Source organism: Sebastes fasciatus, chromosome 20 (assembly GCF_043250625.1).
Source record: "Sebastes fasciatus isolate fSebFas1 chromosome 20, fSebFas1.pri, whole genome shotgun sequence".
In the NCBI taxonomy this organism is placed as follows: domain Eukaryota; kingdom Metazoa; phylum Chordata; class Actinopteri; order Perciformes; family Sebastidae; genus Sebastes; species Sebastes fasciatus.
The window spans coordinates 11,061,591-11,082,696 of record NC_133814.1 but is presented as its reverse complement, the minus strand read 5'-3'; the positions used below and the strand labels follow the sequence as shown (position 1 = coordinate 11,082,696).

Sequence of the window (21,106 nt, the reverse complement as noted above, 5' to 3'; positions counted from 1 at the left end):
TGTAACCTTCATGTGATTTGTAGGGGGGGGGGGGAAATTCACTACAGGCTGAGCTGAGATGATGAAAATGATAAGTCATTTCGAGAATTTCACATCCTTTTGGGGTTTTTCAATGTTTAATGCCGGAATTTAATGTGGGAAATTAATCATTTACTGCTTTATTGAGCTGTCTAATCATCAGTATGACCTAGACAATATGCAATAACCTCTTAAAAACTGCCACCTATATCTGCGCCCTTTGTAAAACAAGATAACGTATATAAGGTCTAATCACGTACAGTATGTGGAACTTTGTCGGCCATGCAGTTTTACTCGTATCAGCAGTGCTGACGTGTCCACATCGGCCGTCTGTTATCAATACAGCCATGTTATACAGGTGCTGGAGAGGACTTATAGCCCCCATCTGCTCCGTTATCAGTTGATAGCCGCTGCGTGCATGCATACATGTTCTTCTCCGAGCATGAGCAGCACACAGACTCTCTTTATCTCGCTTTTCCCAAGGCGCAGAGCCAGGGTTGTGTAAGCTCAAGAGGAGGATAGAGATGAGGAGAAGGAGGAGGAGGGATCTGTGGAATCTAATGTAATCTCACTGCCAGGTGCAAACCTTATAAATCCACATTGTCAACATTTCACCAACCAGCTTGGTTTTCTTTCGCTCGGCGATCAGGGCATTCTTGAATTTCAGGATTTCCAAAGTTGTAAGAGTCTTAACCCAAACAGGAGCATGTGAAACCTCCTTCTCGTAACAACGGCCCTGTGTTGTAGCAAGAGGAGGGAGGTAGGGAGTGGTTTGATGAAGGCAGACCGGGGTTGTGCTGTTGGTGACAGGTGTCTGCTAGGCCCTTTGACTTATCGACTGTGCAGCCAATACTGTGGTCTGTATGTGTTGCCATATGTGCTGCGGAAGGAAGGAAGGGGGTAGAGCAGAGCGGAAAAAGCCATACTGAAGGCAGTAAAAGAAAGAAAAAAAAAGAAACGGTAAGGGAGGGCAGGAATGTAGAAATGCAGACAAAATGATACAAAGATGGGAGAAACTGCAGGGAGTGAGATAGTGGAAGTGCTCTGGGAGGCATGAGCAGCTAGAAAGAGAGGAGTGGGGATGGTTGAAGGGGCAGCAGATTAGGCGGTCGGGGTACAGGGGCCACGGCTGAACTCATTGACACCAAAAGAAAGACGGTCAGCGCACCAGAGCGCAGAGGGGGGGGAGGGGGAACATGAATGACGAGGGCACAGGAAGGCAAGCGTTCATACATACAAACACTTAACCCTTTAACACAAGAGCTCCATGAAACTCAACCTGCTCCCCAAACGCGACTTATAAAAAGTTAACAAAGTAAGTTAAAGGCTGACCCCTGAGCTGTTTTATAGGGGGGCGACCAAACTGCTGCTGGCTGTGCTGCTCCACGTGGATACCTAAAATATCAGCAGATTGATTTTCTAGATTTAAAGTTTTAAAATATCGGTTATTAGGTTTGACACATTTTATACGTATATGGACATACTTAGACTGAAGTCAATTTATATCAAACTATGTTATTTACTTCTCATTAGGGGTGGGAATCAACAAAGGCCCCACGATATGATATTATTAGGATACATTTTGAGTATTGCGATAAGACATATTGTGATTTATTACCTTTTTTTCAACTGCAAATTCTGCTTTTTGTCACATATCTTGAGGTCAGAGGTCATGGGGCCCCTTTGAGAATGGTTTCCTCGCCAAAATTTAACTCAAATTTGGAGCGTTATTTCGCATTCTTCCCGACAAGCTACATGACATGATTTGTATAAATCGATTCCTTAGGTTTTTCTAGTTTGATATGATGCCACGTTTCTTCACTCTAGCTTTAAGACTGAGCTCACTACAACCTCTGAAAGACTGGATAGCGGCCATCGGATTGTTAAGAGGTTAATTGTTTATATAATATAAGACTGATACTTGACGTCTGTGTATCGATAGAATATTGCCATGCAAAATATCGCAATACTATGCTGTATTGATTTTTTCCTCCACCTCTACTTATCACATATCCTATCAAATCTATTACTCATATTTGATACAGGTTAGTGGAAATCTATTCTTGACTGGTGAGACTAGACAAATCATGAGTGTGTGTGTGAGAGAGAGAAGGAGGAAAAGAAAGAAGATGGTGCGTAGTTGCCCTTGTCGAGATAATGTGTAGTGTGATGCACCGGATTTTTCTAATGTAATCAGGTTTCATAATTGTTGTTTCTAAACTAGTGTTTCTTAACAGTTACCGATTTAGTGTTTCTAAACTGTTTAGCACAGACGGGAGATGTGACCCCTGGGAAACCTTGCAGGTTTGAATGTGCAGCGTTTTGTTTCCAGGTGCTTCCATGTATTAAAAATAGGGCTGTCAATCGATTAAAATGATTGGCTGATTAGTTGATCGCGATAAATCGCACATTTGTATCTGTTCAAAATGTACCTTAAAGGGAGATATGTCAAGTATTTAATACTCTTATCAATATGGGAGTGAGCAAATATGCTTGAATTATGAAAATGTATGTATATATTTATTATTGGAAATCAAATTTTAGCGCAAGTTTGGAGCGTTATTTAGCCTCCTTCACGTCAAGCTAGTATGACATGGTGGTTACCAATGGATTCCTTAGGTTTCATATGATGCCAGTATCTTAACTCTAGCTTTAAAACTGAGCCCGCTGTAACTGTAAAATTTGCGTTAACGCGTTCAATTTGACAACCCTAATTAAAAAGCATTGACTTTAACATTTCAAAAGGTGTGCGGCAACTCCGCGGCCATTCCAAACCCCAAAGTGCTTTTATTGTGTCCCCTTAACAGTGCTCCCCATTGTCTAATAGCATCTGATTAAGTAGGGTAATAAGTGAGATAATGAGGCTAAATCACAGCCGCAGTCTGTGTGGTTGTTAGACCAATATAGAAGTATGAAACACAGCTCATGTCGCCTCAAGCAGAGGCAGCGGTTGTGCAGTTTTTAAACGGTCAGCTACGTTGATGCAAACTCGTCTCTTCAGCAAAGGTCTATCATAGACAAAGGAGGCATTTAATTTTAAAACATATTAAACACACCACAGTGTGACACTCGCTAATGGTGTGTAAGAACTCTGTTAACGGTGATAAACATAGCAGGAGGGCGAACAATAGACAAGCTGTAAACTTGAGTAATTAGATGTTTCTCCTTAGTGGTCACAGTGTTGTTCTCTCTGACAGCTCAGAAATTAGATTTTCTGAGGCTATTGTACATCGGGGATATAGCTGTTGTTTTATCAGTCAGCACATATTGTGCAGTGCATATTATTTTGGAGCAATGACAACTTAATTCAGAAGTAATTGACACGCTATCTGAACCCTGGAACGTCAAAACACAGCAATGAACTTCAATCTAGGATTCATTTCATCATATCGCCGCCACTAAAGAACACAACAATTCAGCTGGTTATTAATAACATAATCGTTAGGAATGTTGGCTAAAACTATGAATATATATATTAAAGTTCAGCAGCTAGCGTCAGCCGCTAGTCCCCCCGTCCCTGAGCCGGCCGCCTGCCCACTCAACAGCCGCAGTGCTAATTTGAAAAATTCAGGATGCCTTCTCCATATCTCCGACTTCAGAGGAGATGACTTGGCATAGCACGCTCAATAATTCAACACTACAGGCATGTGAACGTATATGGTTGTCTCATCAGAGACCGGGGTAAGTCGAGGGTTAGCAGCGCCGACTCTGCTGCGGCACGCCAAACTACAAAGGCATTTCCTGGGGGCTGCGGCGAACAGAGGAAACAGGAGGGGGATGTCGAGCTCTGCGACTTGGAGACAGCTCGTTCGTTTGTTGTTTAAGTTCTACCGCCCGCGCACACGCACCGCCGTTGCACTCCTTTTCCCCCCTCCAGATATTAACACTTAAACATTAAATATGCATGCCCACCCCCTCATGTTTATGTTTTTGTCTTGGAGGCACGGCAGCGCGCAGCGGGCCATCGCTCCTCCAGGTATCCGCTGCGAAGGGAGGGAAGCGACCATATTTTCCAAAAATCCCCAACCGCCGCTTCCAGCGAGAATGTCCCCTATTTGCTGCGTTTTTCAGCCCTCTTACCGAGCATCCGTCTTTACTAATGTGTGGGCTGCCGGCTTCGTAATAGTGGCACACACACGCATTTACACACATGCACGGACGCAGTGGGAGGCTGGGAACGCACTCTTAATCTGGGCACAGTGTGAAAGTCACGTAAGAGAGGATTCCTGTGCTTCCCTGTGAACTCGCCAACCCCAGACTTCCCCCCCGCTACGCTCTTTAATAAAGCATTTCCTCACACGCATGCAAAGTGGAAGGCGCTGACACAGTCATAAATGCGCGAGGGCTCATAACGCACACCAGGTAGACAGCAATTGAGGAGCACATGGCACATGCAATCATGTGTGTGCCGTCAACGTTTCGCTCTTCTTTTTCCATCCCTCCCTCCCTCTCGCTCTTCTCGCCGCTCTCATCTCCTCTTGAACGCTGCAGGGTGGCTGACAGGCCCGCTGAGGGCTCTTGTCGCCGGGTGGATTAAGCGGTGATACAAAAAGAGGCTTAAGGGCCGCAGGAAGCAATGACTCCTAAAAGAAGGAGGGGAGGGGGAGGGGGAGGAACAATCGACTGGCCCGCGAGCCGGCAGCGGCAGCCAATCGGGAGGTGCCGCGAGGGGGCACCTGAGCCTCGTGGTGCGAGGAGTGAGCGGGTCAATCCCCTGTGACACCGGGGTCAGGGATGGGCCACCGTCGGATCAAAGGGGACGTGATACACGCACGCACAGGCACACACAATGAGCGCGGACTTATCCCTCAGCATCAGCGCCTAGAATTAACGTCAAACTATGAGCCCCTGTTCTCTCTGCTTTGTTGTTTGTTCAGGCAGCAGAGGAGTTTGTAGGTATCTGGAGGAACCACATCTTCTATTTGTAGGCAGGAAATGGTGCGTTAAAAGATAGAAGAGACTTTGATTGTGATTTTTTTAACCCATCTTTTAAGACCTATTTTACGCGACAACCGCTTGAAAAGCAGATGTGATTCCTTGATGAAATCTGGACAAAGGTTACATGACGTGACCCCCTCCCTCTGAGGATTGAAACACATCCTATACAAGCCGGAAGCAAAGTCTGCCTACGTGTCATCGAAACGATTGCTGGTTCATTAGAAGCCTTCTTCTCACTTCCACTCTGTGGCGGTGGACGGGAGATGTGAGAAGAAGAAGCTGGTGATCCGGGAGGGACAAATTGCGGGCTTAGGTCCACCGGCCATCTGTCAGCTAGCAGAGCTAATCCCCCGGCATGGGACGGGGCTCCCTGGCAGGCAGCTACCCCCACCCAACCTCCCTCTCTCTCCCTAGCTAGCCCCACCCACCCTCCTACCCACCAGAACATAACCCACATCCCACTGCGTCACATCAATACTGACATTGACCTGTATTACATTTGTCCTAGCTGATTTGCATTAACCTAGGGGTGTTTAAAGGCCACAGAGGTTAACATTGATTTTATCGGGTATTAAGGAGAATATAAGTCGGGATGCATCTTGTCTCTCATGGAGAGGATACTTTCCTCTGTTTCTACGTCTTGCTTCTGTGCGATCAAAACATAGTTAGCCTCCCTGAAGTGCTCTCATTCCAGCTCAGTGGCCAAAGATGAGCTCATTATAATTTACCCTCTACCTCATGCTACATTTTTAAAATGTATGTTCTTTGATCCAGTTGGATTTAAAAGGGCAATGCAAGAAAAGGAGGGATTCCTTCTTTTGTTCTTACACAACACTACGTTCAGCCTATGTTCTCTCTCTCTGTCTCTCTCTAATAATACGCGCTTGGCCTGGATCTACAGTTGCTTATTTCTGGCGCTGTAAACTAGGCCACGGTTATACGGCATCCAGTAACCCTGTGCCTTTTGCCCCAAAAGCCATTGGACCTGAAACATCTCCAAAAGAGATGGAAGCGTCGTGGTGGTCGTGGTGGTCGTGACGGAGCAGGTTTAACCTCTGCCCAGATTATGACACAGAATAAGCCTTTTAAGGATTTAACTGTTTGGTAGTTTATTGCCTTTTAACTGCAGCTGCATTTGGCCTTTAATTTTGTTCTTGTAATAGGGTTGTCAATCGATTCAAATATTTAATCGCACATTTTGTATCTGTTCAAAATGTACCTTAAAGAGGAGATTTGTCAAGCATTTAATACTCTTATCAACATGGGAGTGGACAAATATGCTGTTTTATGCAAATGTATGTACAGTATATATTTATCATCGTAAATCAATTAATACTGCATTTAGCATGAAAGATAATGGATTCCTTAGGTTTTTTCTAGTTTCATATGACACCAGTATCTCCACTCTAGCTTTAAAACTCCTTGTTACAACCTAAAGATCGTTAAAACGAATTTGCATTAACGCTTTATTATTGCGTTAGCTTTGACAGCCCTAACTTTTGACCTCGCAAGTAAGTTTTTGTGGGGAACTGGATGAAACGGGACGTCGTAAACGTGAGCAACATAGGAGGCGAGAGTTTGCAGAAGACAACCGAAGCACATAATAAAGGCAGTAATGTAGATAGAGAACCACAGGCTGGGTGGACATGGAACGGCAAACAGTACAGCTCTATTTGCCAAATAATGTAGTCCTCTATTTGCTAAGATAGTCCTATTTCCCTCCGCCGAAACACCTGTCCTCTCTCCTCTCCTCACCTTCTCCGTCTCTCTGCCACGCAGGGCTTCTTTCGGAGAAGCATCCAGAAGAACATGGTGTACACGTGTCACCGGGAGAAGAACTGCATCATCAACAAAGTCACCCGCAACCGCTGCCAGTACTGTCGGCTGCAGAAGTGCCTGGAAGTCGGGATGTCCAAGGAGTGTGAGTATAAGAAAAAACAACTGCGTTACCCAGAACTCCCTCTTCTTCCTCCTCCTCCTCCTCCTCCTTTCCCTCCCCACAAAGCTCTTATGGATGAGTACAGATCTCATCATAGTTGTTTTAATCCCAGTGGGGTTGGCTTGATTGTTACCACTGCAGGAAGTCTTAAGCCGCCGCATTTGTTGACATTTGTTCCACCAGCAACATTGCGTAAGCGTTCATTATTGATGCACACACATATCGGCTTTGGCTGCGATTCAAGTGCGACTGCTGCACTTGATTTATTATTTATTTACAACTGCAACTTGGACGTAGACCCCATCCTGTCCGTTTCTGAGAACATTTTATGACCCTTTTATCTCTTTTCCAAACAAAGTCAGAGTGAAATCCAAACTGTTTGTATTAATTCCTCACACAGTGATGCTTTTAGTTGATTTTTTTTAATATATATTTCGAAGAGAATATCCAGTGTAAAAGCGAGACAAAGGGCAGCCGTGATGCAGACTGGCAATAACAGTCAGGGTGTCGCCAGGCTTGGCAGGCCTCTGTGATGAATATGTTCTCACCTGCCGAGAGTGAAAGAGCAGGCGTCTGCTCCCATCATTGCACCCCGGGGGCTGTGTGAACACACACACACACACACACACACACACTCACACTCATACACACACATACGCACAGGCAGTCAGACTTGATAAAGTAATTGGAAGAGGTGTGACCGCAGAGAACTCAGAGGCCAGCAGGGGTTTTATACGCTGTTATACACACACTTGCTATTCTACACGTCACCAGAATGTGTGTGCGGGACACATTTGTACTCGTGAATGCTGATAAATGCTTGATAATAGGACATGTATTAATAATACGCATATGCAGACAGAAAGTGCAGCACCTCTCCTCCTCTCACAGGCCTGTTTAAACTCCGGCCCTCCATCCCTCTACGCCTCCTGTCTTCCCGGCGCTATTTACCTCGTCTTTCTGGTACAGCGAAGTGCAGGGAGCGCTCCCCATGCCACAGCACTGTGGCTTACAGTAAAAGAAGTTATCCTCTGAGCTCCTTACCTTTGAATGGGGCCATTAATCATGGTTAGAAGGATCACAGCAGCCAGCTCTTTTTACACATACACACACACAGAGAGAGAGAGGCACACAACAGGGGAATAGACTGGAGTTGGAGAGCCATCTAGTGGTGAATAAGAAGTACTGAACAAGTCACAAATTGGTTTTTCTGAATGGAATGGAGGCTTGAAATGTAATTATGGGATAGATTTCGAGTCACCTTTTGCTTAGCTGCTCTTGGTTTAACAGTTACGCCTTTTTTCTATGCGGTCATTTAGTGCAGAGTGCACCGATTGCACGTCTTTTGTCCTCAGCAGTGACTTTGTCCAGTGAAACTGGTCTGGGCTGGTGAGGGAGGAGAGGCTGGCCATCTGGGGCCAGCAGGGAGTCTCTCTGCCTCCCTTTCTCTCACACGCACGCACACCAAAATGCATGCTCTCGCATAATTTCACGCACACACTCGAAAATTATGCACATGCAAGGTGACCAACACAAACCGATATGAATAAAATGCTTTAACAGAAATGCACTCGCACTGAAACGCCGTACACTCTCTGTGTGTGTCACACACACACACACACACACACAGAAGGTGGACCCCCTGCTAGCGCCGGGGGACGTCTGGGTGACCTTGTGTCTGTCGGCAGACAGCTCCAGACGACAGTGCCAGGCCTGCTGCCAGGTGGCAATGCCAAGCAAGACGGCGTCAGAAGGAAGGAGGCTGGTGGGGCGGGCAGGGGGGTGTTAGGAGCAAGTGGAGGGTTACAAGGGAAACGCCTGTAAGCCTGGTGCCACATTATCATCAACCTGACAAAATGTGGGTAAAGAAGACTTGTGGTCAAAATGAAGGTTAACGTTAGGGCTGTGTATTGGCAAGAATCTGATACTCATCATGATACAGGGGTTATGATTCAGTATATTGCGATACTGTAAGCAAGGCGATATATTGCGATTTAAAAATGTTTTTTTAAATCAAATATTAGGAAAACTGTCAGAGTATAAAGAACACACCACCATAAGCATAACATCTGAGTAAATTAATCATTGCAGGTAAACTATTAACTGATATACATATAATTGATATTAATTGAGTCACACATTTCTGCTGCTTAAAACTATAACACTCTTTGCTTGAAATGCTAACAGCTTATAGGAATGTGTACATTTTGACAAGAGGTCGCAAGTTGACTTTGCTTTGTTGTTTTTTTAAGTAGAGCTGCAACGATTAGTCGACTAATCGATCAGTCGATTGACAGAAAAATAATCTGCAACTATTATGATAAGTGATTCATCGTTACATTTATTTTTCATGCAAAAATGGCAGAAAATGCAGTTTTTAGTCGCTCAAAATGGAGATGGGAGATCATATTAATGTGAATATCTTTGGGTTTTGGACTGACAAAACAAGACATTTAGGGCGCTTTCACAAGCCAACATTTAGTCCGCTTTAATCTAACTCTGGTGCGGTTCGTTTGGGCGGTTGTGAATGCAGTTATTGAACTGTGGTTGAGATGGACACAGGTAAACGACAGGTTAACATGAGTAGGAGAGGACTGACCTGGACTTCTAAGTCAAAGTGGAAAAAACTTCGACTGGATCAAAGTCCGTGATTCCCTGCACAGAAGCGGCAGAAAAAAAGATGAATTTGCTCCTTCGTATACGCCCCTCAGCAACTTATTTTTTTTTATATTTGGTCCACTTTAATTTGTGCACTGTGAAACTGAACCAGATTAAATAGAAAGCAAACCAAAAGTATCAATTTCACTCTGTTTCGGACTAACCAAACGGACTATGGCTTGTGAAAGAGCCCTTAAAGACATGACCTTGGTCTTTGAGAAACTGGGACGGACCTTTTTCACTATTTTCTGAAATTTTATAGAACGATTAATCGATTAATCTAGAAAAATATCGGCAGATTAATGAAAATAATCGTTGGTTGCAGCCTTATTTTAAAGGGTTGGAAGCCTAATAGGTTGGGAATGACTGGATTCTCAAGCAGCATATATATGAGGCTACATTTAAAGCACCTTTCAGCTAAAGTAACTTAATTCCCACTGCTGACACTTCTCCATTTAGGTCTTTTTTTTGTTATTGCACAATCCTCGAAACTGAATTTATGTTGGAGAGTTCAGACCAGCCACCATAACTCAGTACCTCCCTCCCTCTATCATCCTCCCCCCTCCTTCACAAAGCTATCGCCCACATGTTCCTCGAGGAAGGTGTTATTCAGCGATAGAAAAAAGTAATAAAAGTAAAATAAGATGAAGCAAAGAATGATGGAGAACGGCGCGAGGGGAGGATAACATCAGGCAGAAAGGCAGGATAGTAGAGAAAGATGAAGGCGGTGAGAGGAGAGAGTATTGAACTCAGTGAGAATGAAAATCTAGAGTTGAGAGAGCAGAAGGGAGGAGGAAGGGGGTGTGGGGGGGGAGTGAGAGAGGCTGGAGGACAGGGAGAGGGAGAAAGTTTCATCACTGTCGACGGTGGCTCTGCGCTGCGAGCAGCAGGAGCAGGGGGGAACATTGACATTTTTATCTTTCCATTGAATTTAATCTGTGTGATGGACGAGCTGCCAGCGCTTTAATTTTCCTCACACGAATTATCCCTGTCTGCCCACCTCTCTCTGTCTTGTATACACACACACACACACACGCACACACGCACACACGCACACACCAAGGCACTAACAGAAATTGTCCATTAAACTGCACACTGCGGCTGAAATCCACTATGAGAACAAATGATTGAGTGATGGCTGCGTGTGTGTGTCGTCAGTGTGTCAGTGTGTGTGTGTGTGTGTGTGTGTGTGTGTGTGTGTGTGTGTGTGTGTGTGTGCTGTCACAGTATTCTGTACACGTTACACGCCAGCTCTTGTAAATCATTTTTATGCAATGAACACGTAACCGCAAACAATCCAGGATGCAAGTTCCCCCATTAGCATTCATATTCTCATAATGCATTTTGAAAGATGCATTGCTTGAAGTTAGCACGCGCGCACACACACACACATAATAAAAAAGCAAGGCAGTATTTCTTTTCATTTTTACTCCCCCGCTACAGTCGTTCTCCTCCTCCCCTCCCCCACCACCCCCCAAGTTATTGCATGTGGCAATTCGCCATGACAGATCGTCAGTCGTGCCTAATAGTTCTTTAATGACTTCATTAAATTGTGTTGTGCGGCTTATGATTTTGCTGCCAATTTGTCAGCGCGGGTAATGTCTGGGCGCTAGGGATGCCCCACTTTTATTTGTGAATTAATTGGACATCGGCTGTCTTGCAGCCCGCCCCCCCCCCCCCCCCCCCTGGCAGAAAGCACACAGATTCCCAATCAGCGCCACAAGCAGCAGGGCTGGCCCCCAAATATGTTCAGCAGCTTACTACACTTTTATGTAACTGACCTCAGAAGCTTAAGAGGGCGTTACTTCACTAACTGGGGCATAATTAGTGGGAGGCATTTTATTTATTTTTTGCTTGTTTTCATCGACATAGTGTATAAAACTGTTCCATCATAACTAGGCGGCAACCTCTGGATTTGAAAAGTGAAGTCAATCCCTTAAACTTGCATTCTCTCTAATAGCCAGCAGGTGGCGACTCCTCTGGTTGCAAAAAGAAGTCTGATTGTATAGAAGTCTGTGAGAAAATGAGCCTACTTCTCACTTGATTTATTACCTCAGTAAACATGACTTTATGGTCTCAATCGCTAGTTTCAAGTCTTCTTCAATACAACATGATGTTCATTTAGTAACTTATGGTCCCATTTAGAGTTAAATAGACCATAAAGCAGAGGTATGCTTTAGGGCGTGGCTACCTTGTGATTGACAGATCGCTACCACGGCGTTGTCCGGTCTGGGAGTTGTCCGTGTTTTCGTTTTACAACTTTAACCCTTTCATGAAAGTTAATTAGAACCTTTTTGATCGCTTAAAAATGTCTTATTCGGCGTTCGGTTGCACTCCACCCTCTCATGTCACATCTGGTTGGAAAAAAAATAAGATGGTGACGGCTAAAATGCAAAACTCGATGCTTCAAAACAGCAGTCCATAAACCAATGGGTGATGTCACGGTGACTACGTCCACTTCTTATATACAGTCTATGACGTTTCCAAAAGCTATTCGACCATCCGACAAGCACTTCTGACGGAGTATACTGGCCCTTTAAGAAAGTTATAGACCAGTAGCCAGTTAGCTTATCTTAGTTTAGCACCAAGACTTAACACAGGGGGAAACAGCTAGTTGTTACACATAAGTTTAAGTAAAAAAAAGACATATAACAGGTTTTGGTGACTACATTAGCTAACCAATAAAACACTGGCAAATAATGCATCTCCATGCTCTATCTGCACAGCGGGGTCTTCTTCATTTCTTGTTGTGGTCGAGCATTGCTTAGCAATAACATAGTGCAGCATCAGCCTTCCAGCCCCCCTCCTTCCTCCTTCCCCTCATGTTCTCCCAGGCAGGGAGGCCTGTCTGTTGGGCTGATGGATGAGCAGCAGCGCCGCGTAGTGCATCCCTCCCTGGCCCCGGGCCATGCCCCTCTGTCACAGACACTGATCTCCCATCAGCCTGAGCGCTCTCGCCCTTAATGGTCAAGGTTAGGATTAAGACAAGGAAAATCTGATCTTGGGTCAGCAGGCTAGGGGGGGGGAATTCAGGTACCTCGAGGGCGAGGTGGAGATGCGAGAAACTGATAGAGATGAGTTTAGGAAAGTGGGATGATTTAAAGCAAGAGAAATACAATTTTGCAAAGGGGGAGATAGTGGTGAGAATGAAACGAGAGTGTGTGTTGTATAACCGAGAGAGAGAGAGAGAGGGAGTAAGAGAGAGAAAGCTGGAAGGTTTTTTCCGGTATGGGCTCAGCAGCCGAGCCCTTTTAAAACCATTAGAGGCAGGATATTTGTCATATTATGTTATTAGATTAGCCGGGACCCCTAATGAAAGCTGTGGCAATTTGTCAGCCTTATGGATAGCTCCATCCCCCACTACTATTTATCAACTAGCACCCCGTCTCACCCATCCCACCCCCACCCTCAACACACACACACACACACATACACAACCCAGTCATAGCTGAGCTGCACCCCAGTCTGGATGGGAGAAATGGATGGACCCTGTAATGGGATTCCAATGCTAAACACCCCCGCCTGGTGTTTTTTGTCATTTGGGGTGAGCACACTATTCTCAGCCAGATCGCCCAGAGGGAAAGCACATTGGATTATTTCAAGGTTTTCTTTTCCTTCCCCTCCATTACCACGGCCTCTTCTTCGATGGAGCCGTCTCACAACATTTATCTTATAGCAGAGGATAAGAGAAGTGATGCTGCGGGTGCTGCAGAGAGAGCATCCTTTCCTTGCTGATGACTTTGCCTCTGATCTTGATCTCAGTTTACCTTTCTGGTAGTTTTTATATGGGACATATAGGCATATTGCAATTACCGTTTCAAGCAATATGTGCAGATTTAATTGGCTGACGAAGGCTGCATAAGTCTGGTTTTTCACCACAGGTTCTATATTTTCTAAAAAATGTTGCTGAGATACAGTACGAAGCACTCCTATTTATATTCATGAAAGCTTAGACATTAAGCTCGTCAGGAGCCGAAAGTTTGTCACTTGAGTCAAAAGTTTCTGCCACGCGTCGTAATCTACTCTCTCTTCCTCCTCCCTGCAGCAGTGAGGAACGATCGGAACAAGAAGAAGAAGGATGAGAAGAAGCAGGAGTGCACAGAGAGCTACGTGCTGAGTCCCGACACGGAGCGGATGATCGACAGGGTTCGCAAGGCACACCAGGAAACGTTCCCCTCTCTCTGCCAGCTGGGCAAATACACTACGGTCAGTAGCATGACGCTGTGCAACATGTGTGTCCCTATATAGTGTTGTGTCCTCTGCAAGTTGTAATGACATTTATCTGGAAATATCTGAAAATTGTCCTCATCTCTTTTCAGACTAACAGCTCAGAACGACGTGTATCCTTGGACGTAGACCTGTGGGACAAGTTCAGCGAACTCTCCACCAAGTGCATCATAAAGACGGTGGAGTTCGCAAAGCAGCTGCCCGGCTTCACGACGCTCACCATCGCCGACCAGATCACTCTGCTCAAAGCTGCCTGTCTGGACATCCTGGTAAGAGCAGCAGCCCAGCATTCTTACTCACAAAGTTTCAGATTTTAAAGAATAAGTAGAGGATTGGTTCAAATGTCGGTTCCTTCTCTGCTGTCCCCAGATACTCCGGATCTGTACACGCTACACGCCAGAGCAAGACACCATGACTTTCTCAGATGGACTCACGCTAAACCGAACCCAGATGCACAACGCCGGCTTCGGCCCCCTCACCGACCTGGTTTTTGCCTTTGCCAACCAGCTCCTTCCTCTGGAGATGGACGACGCAGAGACGGGGCTGCTCAGCGCCATCTGTTTGCTGTGTGGAGGTACGGCAAGCCTCCTCAAAAAACTTTACTGAGCACTCTCTTTCTTTATTAAAGCCGGACTAAGAGAGTGTCACCCCTGTCTGTCTCTGGATGAAATAAGCAGTAGGGGTGTCTATGCTGTGCTCTTTCATTGAGCACCACCTAGTGGCTAACTGTGATTATGACAGCGGGAGGTCTGTTGACACCTTTGTGTTTCTGTACTTTGTGTGTCTCGCCACAGATCGTCAGGACTTGGAACAGGCAGAGAAGGTGGACGTCCTGCAGGAGCCGCTCCTGGAGGCGTTGAAGATTTACGTACGGAGGAGGAGGCCCCACAAACCGCACATGTTCCCCAAGATGCTGATGAAGATCACCGATCTGAGGAGCATCAGCGCTAAAGGTCCGTGGTCCTCAATAGTGTTTATATGTGAATAATGCTAAAAAGACTATTGTGTTGAAGAGAATGAATGAATGTAAGCTGACGTTTTCCCGTCTCTCTCTCCAACCCTCCCTGCAGGAGCTGAGCGTGTCATCACCCTAAAGATGGAGATCCCCGGCTCCATGCCCCCTCTCATCCAGGAGATGCTGGAGAACTCAGAAGGTCTGGAGAGCGGGGCGGCGGGCAGCCGACCCAGTGGCGCCCCTCCGGGCAGCTGCAGCCCCAGTCTGTCCCCTAGCTCTGCCCAAAGCAGTCCAGCCACACAATCGCCGTAGTAGCGGCCCACCTTTTTTATTATTATTCCTCACGACGCTCTCTGTCTCCTCCCTCGACGTCCTAAAGAGGAGGGGCGAAGGATGGGGGGGGGGCTTGACCCTGACTGCTGAACACAGGAGACCGGCAGAGCCAACCTCCTCCTTTCCTACGACACAAATCCCCACCTCCTGATCTGCTTTCCCCTCACTCTGGAGCACCGTTCCCGATGTGAGGGGGGGTAAGGCCGGGGCGGGCCGGGGCAACAGGATGCCTCTGAGAGACCACACCGTAAACACTGCTGATGACGTCTCCCTCCACTCTCCCCCCTCCACTGCTGCTCCCCCTCCCTCTCCACCTTTCTCCAAAAAAGACTAATGGAAACAAATCTGGATGCAGCGGGCGACCAGCTTCGAATGGAACCGAGGGTGGGCGGAGCACCGCGGGACAAATATATGATCAAGGACATAAAGACTGACTTGACAAAAAAAAAACACCAGACACTTTTTTTTGTTGTACTCCGAGGCAGACTGCAAGCTTGGGACTTGTCAAAAGACCCCCCCTCCTCAAAGACTCTGGGTCTTTTTTTTCCAACTTCGAAAAAAAAACAGATTTCGTACAAAAAGATATATAAATATATATAGAAAAAAGTTAAGGAACTATTGTGATCGACATGTCCAGGGAAAAGAATGGCAAGGTTGAAACGAGGACATGTTTTTCTGAGATTAGAAATTGTTGTACTCCTCCACTGTTTGAATCTTTTCATACCATCGAGAGTATTGAGAGAGACCTTTCAGTTTTATCACATTTGTACATTATTCCGATTTAACGAAAAAGCAAAAGATGTTGAAAATTTCTCTCCAGTCTACACATGCAAACACACACACACAAATGTGCACAGAAAACAAGTCGCAATGAATATCACCTACTATTCCAGGTTGGATTTGTTTTCCTTTTTTTCTTTCTTTTTTTTTTTTTTGCTTCCAAGAGAATGGAAAAAAATGATTGTATGAACTTGGTTGTATGATATGGTCACAGGTCCTTTCAAGAAATCAGATTAATGAAGATTCATTATTAAGGTGTATTTTAAGTAGCCTTTGAGTTTGTGTATATAAGCTGTATTCATTTCTTTAAAACTATGAAGAGTTTTAGGCTTCACCTGATTTTTTTTTGATTTTTTTTTTTTTTTTTTAAGAATACCTTTTATGTGTTTTTGTTTATAGGTTTGTGATGCAAGAAAAAAGACATTTTGAGCACATTTTACTGAAGGAAGTTCTTTCATGTTTTGTGTCCTACTAAATACTGGACAGACCCTTAACCAATCACTGGCTGTTCAAAATGTGGCTTTCACGGACAATTTCAACCCCCTGCCCTTCACTTTTAAAACATGTTTTTACATACAGTAGAATGACAAAGTAGCACTCCAGTCGGGGCATAGCTTTTTTTGGCCATGTAGCAGAAAGAGATGGTGTTTCTGAAAAAATGGTGAGCCAGGTTCAGGTGAGCCGCAGCAAGCTCAGCTTCAAAGAGAGTTAAAAAAATGTGAAGAATGGTGTACATACACACTGTATTAAACACAAAGTGATTCTCAGTAGTCTCTGAATGGATCGATAATCTGTAGTGGATGGGAAAAGACTAGATTGTAGTGATGCCTCTGCTCTGTCGGTGGTCAAGTGGCAAGTGAAGGTCCCAAATGTGATGTTTGTCGACTTAAGTCCTCACGAATCTCCCCCTGGCAACCTGTGGTAGAAACGAAAATATGTGACTTTACGCCGGATCCAGAGCAACCTCGCACCCTGTGACTCACTTTACGCCAAAACGCCTTCACCGTTAACACACGTTTCATCTAGACCATCATTACTGTACACACGCCAATGTCTCAGGAAGGAATCATTTTTGTGTGCTTGGCCTGTTCTATGTTCTGTGCTGCACCCCCCTCCCCCCCCAACCCCTCCACAGACACACACTTCTGCTACTGAGCCCCTGTGTTTTTTCACTTGTTTCTGTTCGGCCTGGCAGACCAGGACTTGTGCAGAGAGACACTTTACCCCGACCCCTGCAACGTTACGACATAGGATATGCCAGTGTGGAGTCTCTCCGAGTCGTTCATGATGTGTTCTTTTTTTTTTATTTGTACGGTCAAAGCTGCTTTCATCATTTAGGACTTCACCTGTCCAGAACAGCGCACAACTTTTCCCTCCACAGCTAATCTGGAATAGCAACAGACACACCGTCAGTTTGAGAATTATGGAATATGTTGCAATTTTGTCAAGATTATCAAGCGACTTTGGAAAAAAAAAAAAAAAACAACAACAAAAAAAAAGATCAAAAAATAAAAACCAACATTTAATATTAAATGTGTTTGTGTTGTTCACGTGTGTCATTCTTTTCATTCTCTGCTACAGGGGGCGACTTCATAACAATGACTTTGATCAAATTGAGCATTAAGGTTAGATTAAAGTGAAACTTTGTAACTAAATTTTGTAACTTTTTGAGAAGTTACACGTCATTCCTCTGAAAGGTTTATTCACAAGCCGTAAAACACACCAATGCTTAAATCAATACCCTCGGGGGTTTTCAGCCTTACGTGGTCCAATTTAACCAGTAGCCTAGTTCCTGGTGGCTAATAAAGTTCTAAATGTTGTATATATTGCTGTGTAAAATACATTACAGAGTGAGTTTGCTGACTTTATGGCTATATTTTCGCAACTGCCATTTGAGTTAAATTTACACAGACGAGAAGGTACAATTAATAACTTTGGACAGCTTGAACGTCGTTGGAACTTCCGATATCTTCCACAGATATAAACAAAACATTAATTTTGGACCCGCCAAAATTTTTTAAATCATTAATTCACAGTCATCATTTATTTATCAAAGTCATCATACTTTAATTCGGCACCTTTCTAAAAGCTACATGGATGCATTATTTTTCAAAAATGATTCGTCCACATAAAAATGTTATTAATATAAACTTTTACAAGAATAGACTAGAATGTGTATTGGAGAAATGATATCAGAAAACTCATACATCCCGAACCAGTTTTGGGCTGGATTTACAGATTATTGTATGAGAATTCCCTCTACTATATTATATAAACTGGAAAAACAAAGTTCGGAAACTTGTGTTTGGTCGATTATTTCTCTGTTGTTACAATGCTAATTGGCATTGTATTTTACATCGTTGGAAAGCCTGTTTATTTACCTTCGCAATGATGTCCAACTTGTAAGGATCATGCATTTGTGGGATGAGCAGCACAGCTGATTATGTGGGGAGCCCAAGAAAAATTTGCCAAAATGCTCCGTCAATGGTAAACAGTGTATTCTCCTGTTGGTATTGACTCTTGTTTTGAGTCGTTTGGTGGATTGGATGATTGAACTCTATCAGTAACAAGGAACAAACAAGACATATTGGCTATTTTACACTTTATTCATTTAATACGCCGTCAGGAGCCTCAGTAGCGGTGGACGATCCATACGCAGCCACAACAGCTTGGCACCTCCTCCTCATGCTGGTCACCAACCTGGTCACACGTTGCTGTGGGATGGCGTTCCATTCCTCAACCAGGATTCGTTGCAGGCCAGCCAGCGTGGTTGTGTTGGTCACTCTAACACGTACAGCACGCCCAAGCTGATCCTACAAGTGTTGAATTGGGTTGAGGTGTGGACTCTTGGCAGGCCGTTCCATTCTCTCTACTCCCACATTGTGGAGGTAGTCTGTGATAACCCTGGCTCTGTGGGGTCGAGCGTTGTCATCTTGGAGGATGAAGTTAGGTCCCAGATTGTGGAGATATGGGATCGCCACTGGCTGCAGAATCTCATCCCGATATCTCACTGCATTGAGATGGCCTTCAATGATGACAAGCCTTGTTTTGCCAGTGAGGGAGATGCCGCCCCACACCATGACACTGCCCCCACCAAAAGCTGTTACTCCATCGGTGCAACGGTCAGCATAGCGTTCTCCGCATCGTCTCCATACTTTGACCCTGCCGTCCAACTTTTGCAGACAGAACCTGGACTCATCACTGAACATGACATTCCCCCACATGTTCAGGTTCCATTGTCTGTGTTGTCGACACCAGCGCAAACGGGCCTGACGGTGAAGGGCAGTCATTGCAGGCTTCCTGGTAGCCTTATGAGAATACACTGTTTACCATTGGCAGAGCATTTTGGCAATTTTTTCTTGGGCGCTACCCACATAATCAGCTGTGCTGCTCATCCCACAAATGCATGATCCTTACAAGTTGGACATCATTGCGAAGGTAAATAAACAGGCTTTCCAACGATGTAAAATACAATGCCAATTAGCATTGTAACAACAGAGAAATAATCCACCAAACACAAGTTTCCGAACTTTGTTTTTCCAGTATATATACGTATAGTGCACAGTACATTGATTATTTTCTGAATATGTTGTGCTCACCACTGGAGTTGGTGTCAAGATGAAGATAGACACAAACATCAAAGAGTAATTGTACTTGACTTTAGGCTTGTAATGGATTGCTTCCGATAGTTGTCACACCTAATCTGACAACTGTCTAGAATCACATGTTGACACTGAAACAAGCTCCATGCATTGCACAAAAAATGATTAGAACTGAATAATTTGAATTTTATTAGCCATTTATTAGCAGACTCATGTTGAGAAGTATGGGCCTAACATTTTTCCAACTCATAGCAGAAAAATCACAGGTGTAATTAATAACATTAATGATGGCTCTGTTCCATTTAGGTGTCTCAGTAAACCAAGCCAATATACCAATATACATAATATCAGGGCCCTGGAACTTGAACACCCTCATTGAAATAAGATAAAATAAGATAGGATAAGATAAGATAAGATGAACCTTTATTAATCCCCGGGGGAATTCAGGTGTCAAAGCAGCAAAGTGCAGATACAGAGGTACAGGTGTACACAAAGATTATAAAACAATAAATAGAAATACAGAATATACATAGTGAATGGACATAGCGTGTACCGTCCGTCAATAAAAAAATGTAGTGTACAATAAATAGATGTAATATGTGCGGGCTATAAAATGGTACATGGGATGGAGTGTAAAGTAAGTTTAAAGTTTAAAGTGCACCAGTGGTTAGGAGAGGTGGTTGCAGATAGTGCAAAGAGATGCAGGTAGTCCAGATAGTCCAGATAGTGCAGTTTTCATGTGGGGGTCAGTCTTGGTTGTGGAGCCTGACGGCTACCAGCAAGAAGGACTGACCCAGACGATTTGTGTTGACAAATTGAACTGAAGGTGCTCCTCATCATGAATGCAGCCCTTATTAATTTTATGATTTATACCTGTGCTTTTTTTCTGCAATTAATTATTTCTTTATATAATAAATAATAACTACTCAATACTTTTACATTGTATATGTTAAACCCATGAAACAGCAGATAATCTGGATGTAGTTGTGTCTGTGTCTGTAGATCCATTGAAGGAGTCTGCTGGTTGTTTGGAAAATAGGTCCATCTTTTATCAAATCTTATAGAAGTTTGAAACAAAATGAGAATTACAATTATGATTTTTACAACATATATCTTTTTTTTTGTGTTATAAAGTGATTACAAAACAAGTGAAGACATGTGCAGGGATAAAAAATACCTAAAAATATTATAGAGAGAAAGATAAATAACAAAGTACAAAAACAACACAAGGGGATAAAAGCAGGTTGAAGAATGTGTGTGTGTGTGTGTGTGTGTGTGTGTGTGTGTGTGTGTGTGTGTGTGTGTGTGTGTGTGTGTGTGTGTGTGTGTGTGTGTGATGTGGATAATGGGTGTGTGTTTGGCATTGAATGAGGCTAGATGGTCATTTATGACATATATCTACTCTTAAACACATATACTGTACACATGCACACATATTTATACACACATACAGCTATCCTTCCTTTTATGTGTAGAGCATAGGGGGAACAAAAACGAAACCAAAAGAAAATAAATGATTAAAATATATATATAATACAGTATATATATATACATATATCTTTTTTTAATCTCTGGACAAAATTAGAAATGGCCAAACCTTATTTTCATGAGAAAGCTCAGTGATTGTGGGCTATCTAGGAAAAAACTCAAGTATTA

General features: G+C 44.0%; 1 protein-coding gene across 13 annotated transcripts in view; it reads left to right on the top strand.

The window, feature by feature from the left end:
* raraa (retinoic acid receptor, alpha a) overlaps window positions 1-17,385 on the top strand; it is a 171,184-nt gene extending 153,799 nt beyond the window's left edge. For 11 of the 13 annotated variants that reach the window (XM_074620976.1, XM_074620973.1, XM_074620972.1 and 8 more), the window contains 6 exons: window positions 6,736-6,877; window positions 13,599-13,759; window positions 13,873-14,049; window positions 14,150-14,354; window positions 14,575-14,733; window positions 14,851-17,385. In XM_074620976.1, coding sequence (XP_074477077.1) covers window positions 6,736-6,877; window positions 13,599-13,759; window positions 13,873-14,049; window positions 14,150-14,354; window positions 14,575-14,733; window positions 14,851-15,047 — 1,041 coding nt within the window. In that variant the 3' untranslated portion in view covers window positions 15,048-17,385. The remainder of the gene's footprint in view (window positions 1-6,735; window positions 6,878-13,598; window positions 13,760-13,872; window positions 14,050-14,149; window positions 14,355-14,574; window positions 14,734-14,850) is intronic. The other 2 variants (XM_074620977.1, XM_074620966.1) reach the window with 1 other exon arrangement.
* Window positions 17,386-21,106: the final 3,721 nt, after the last annotated feature.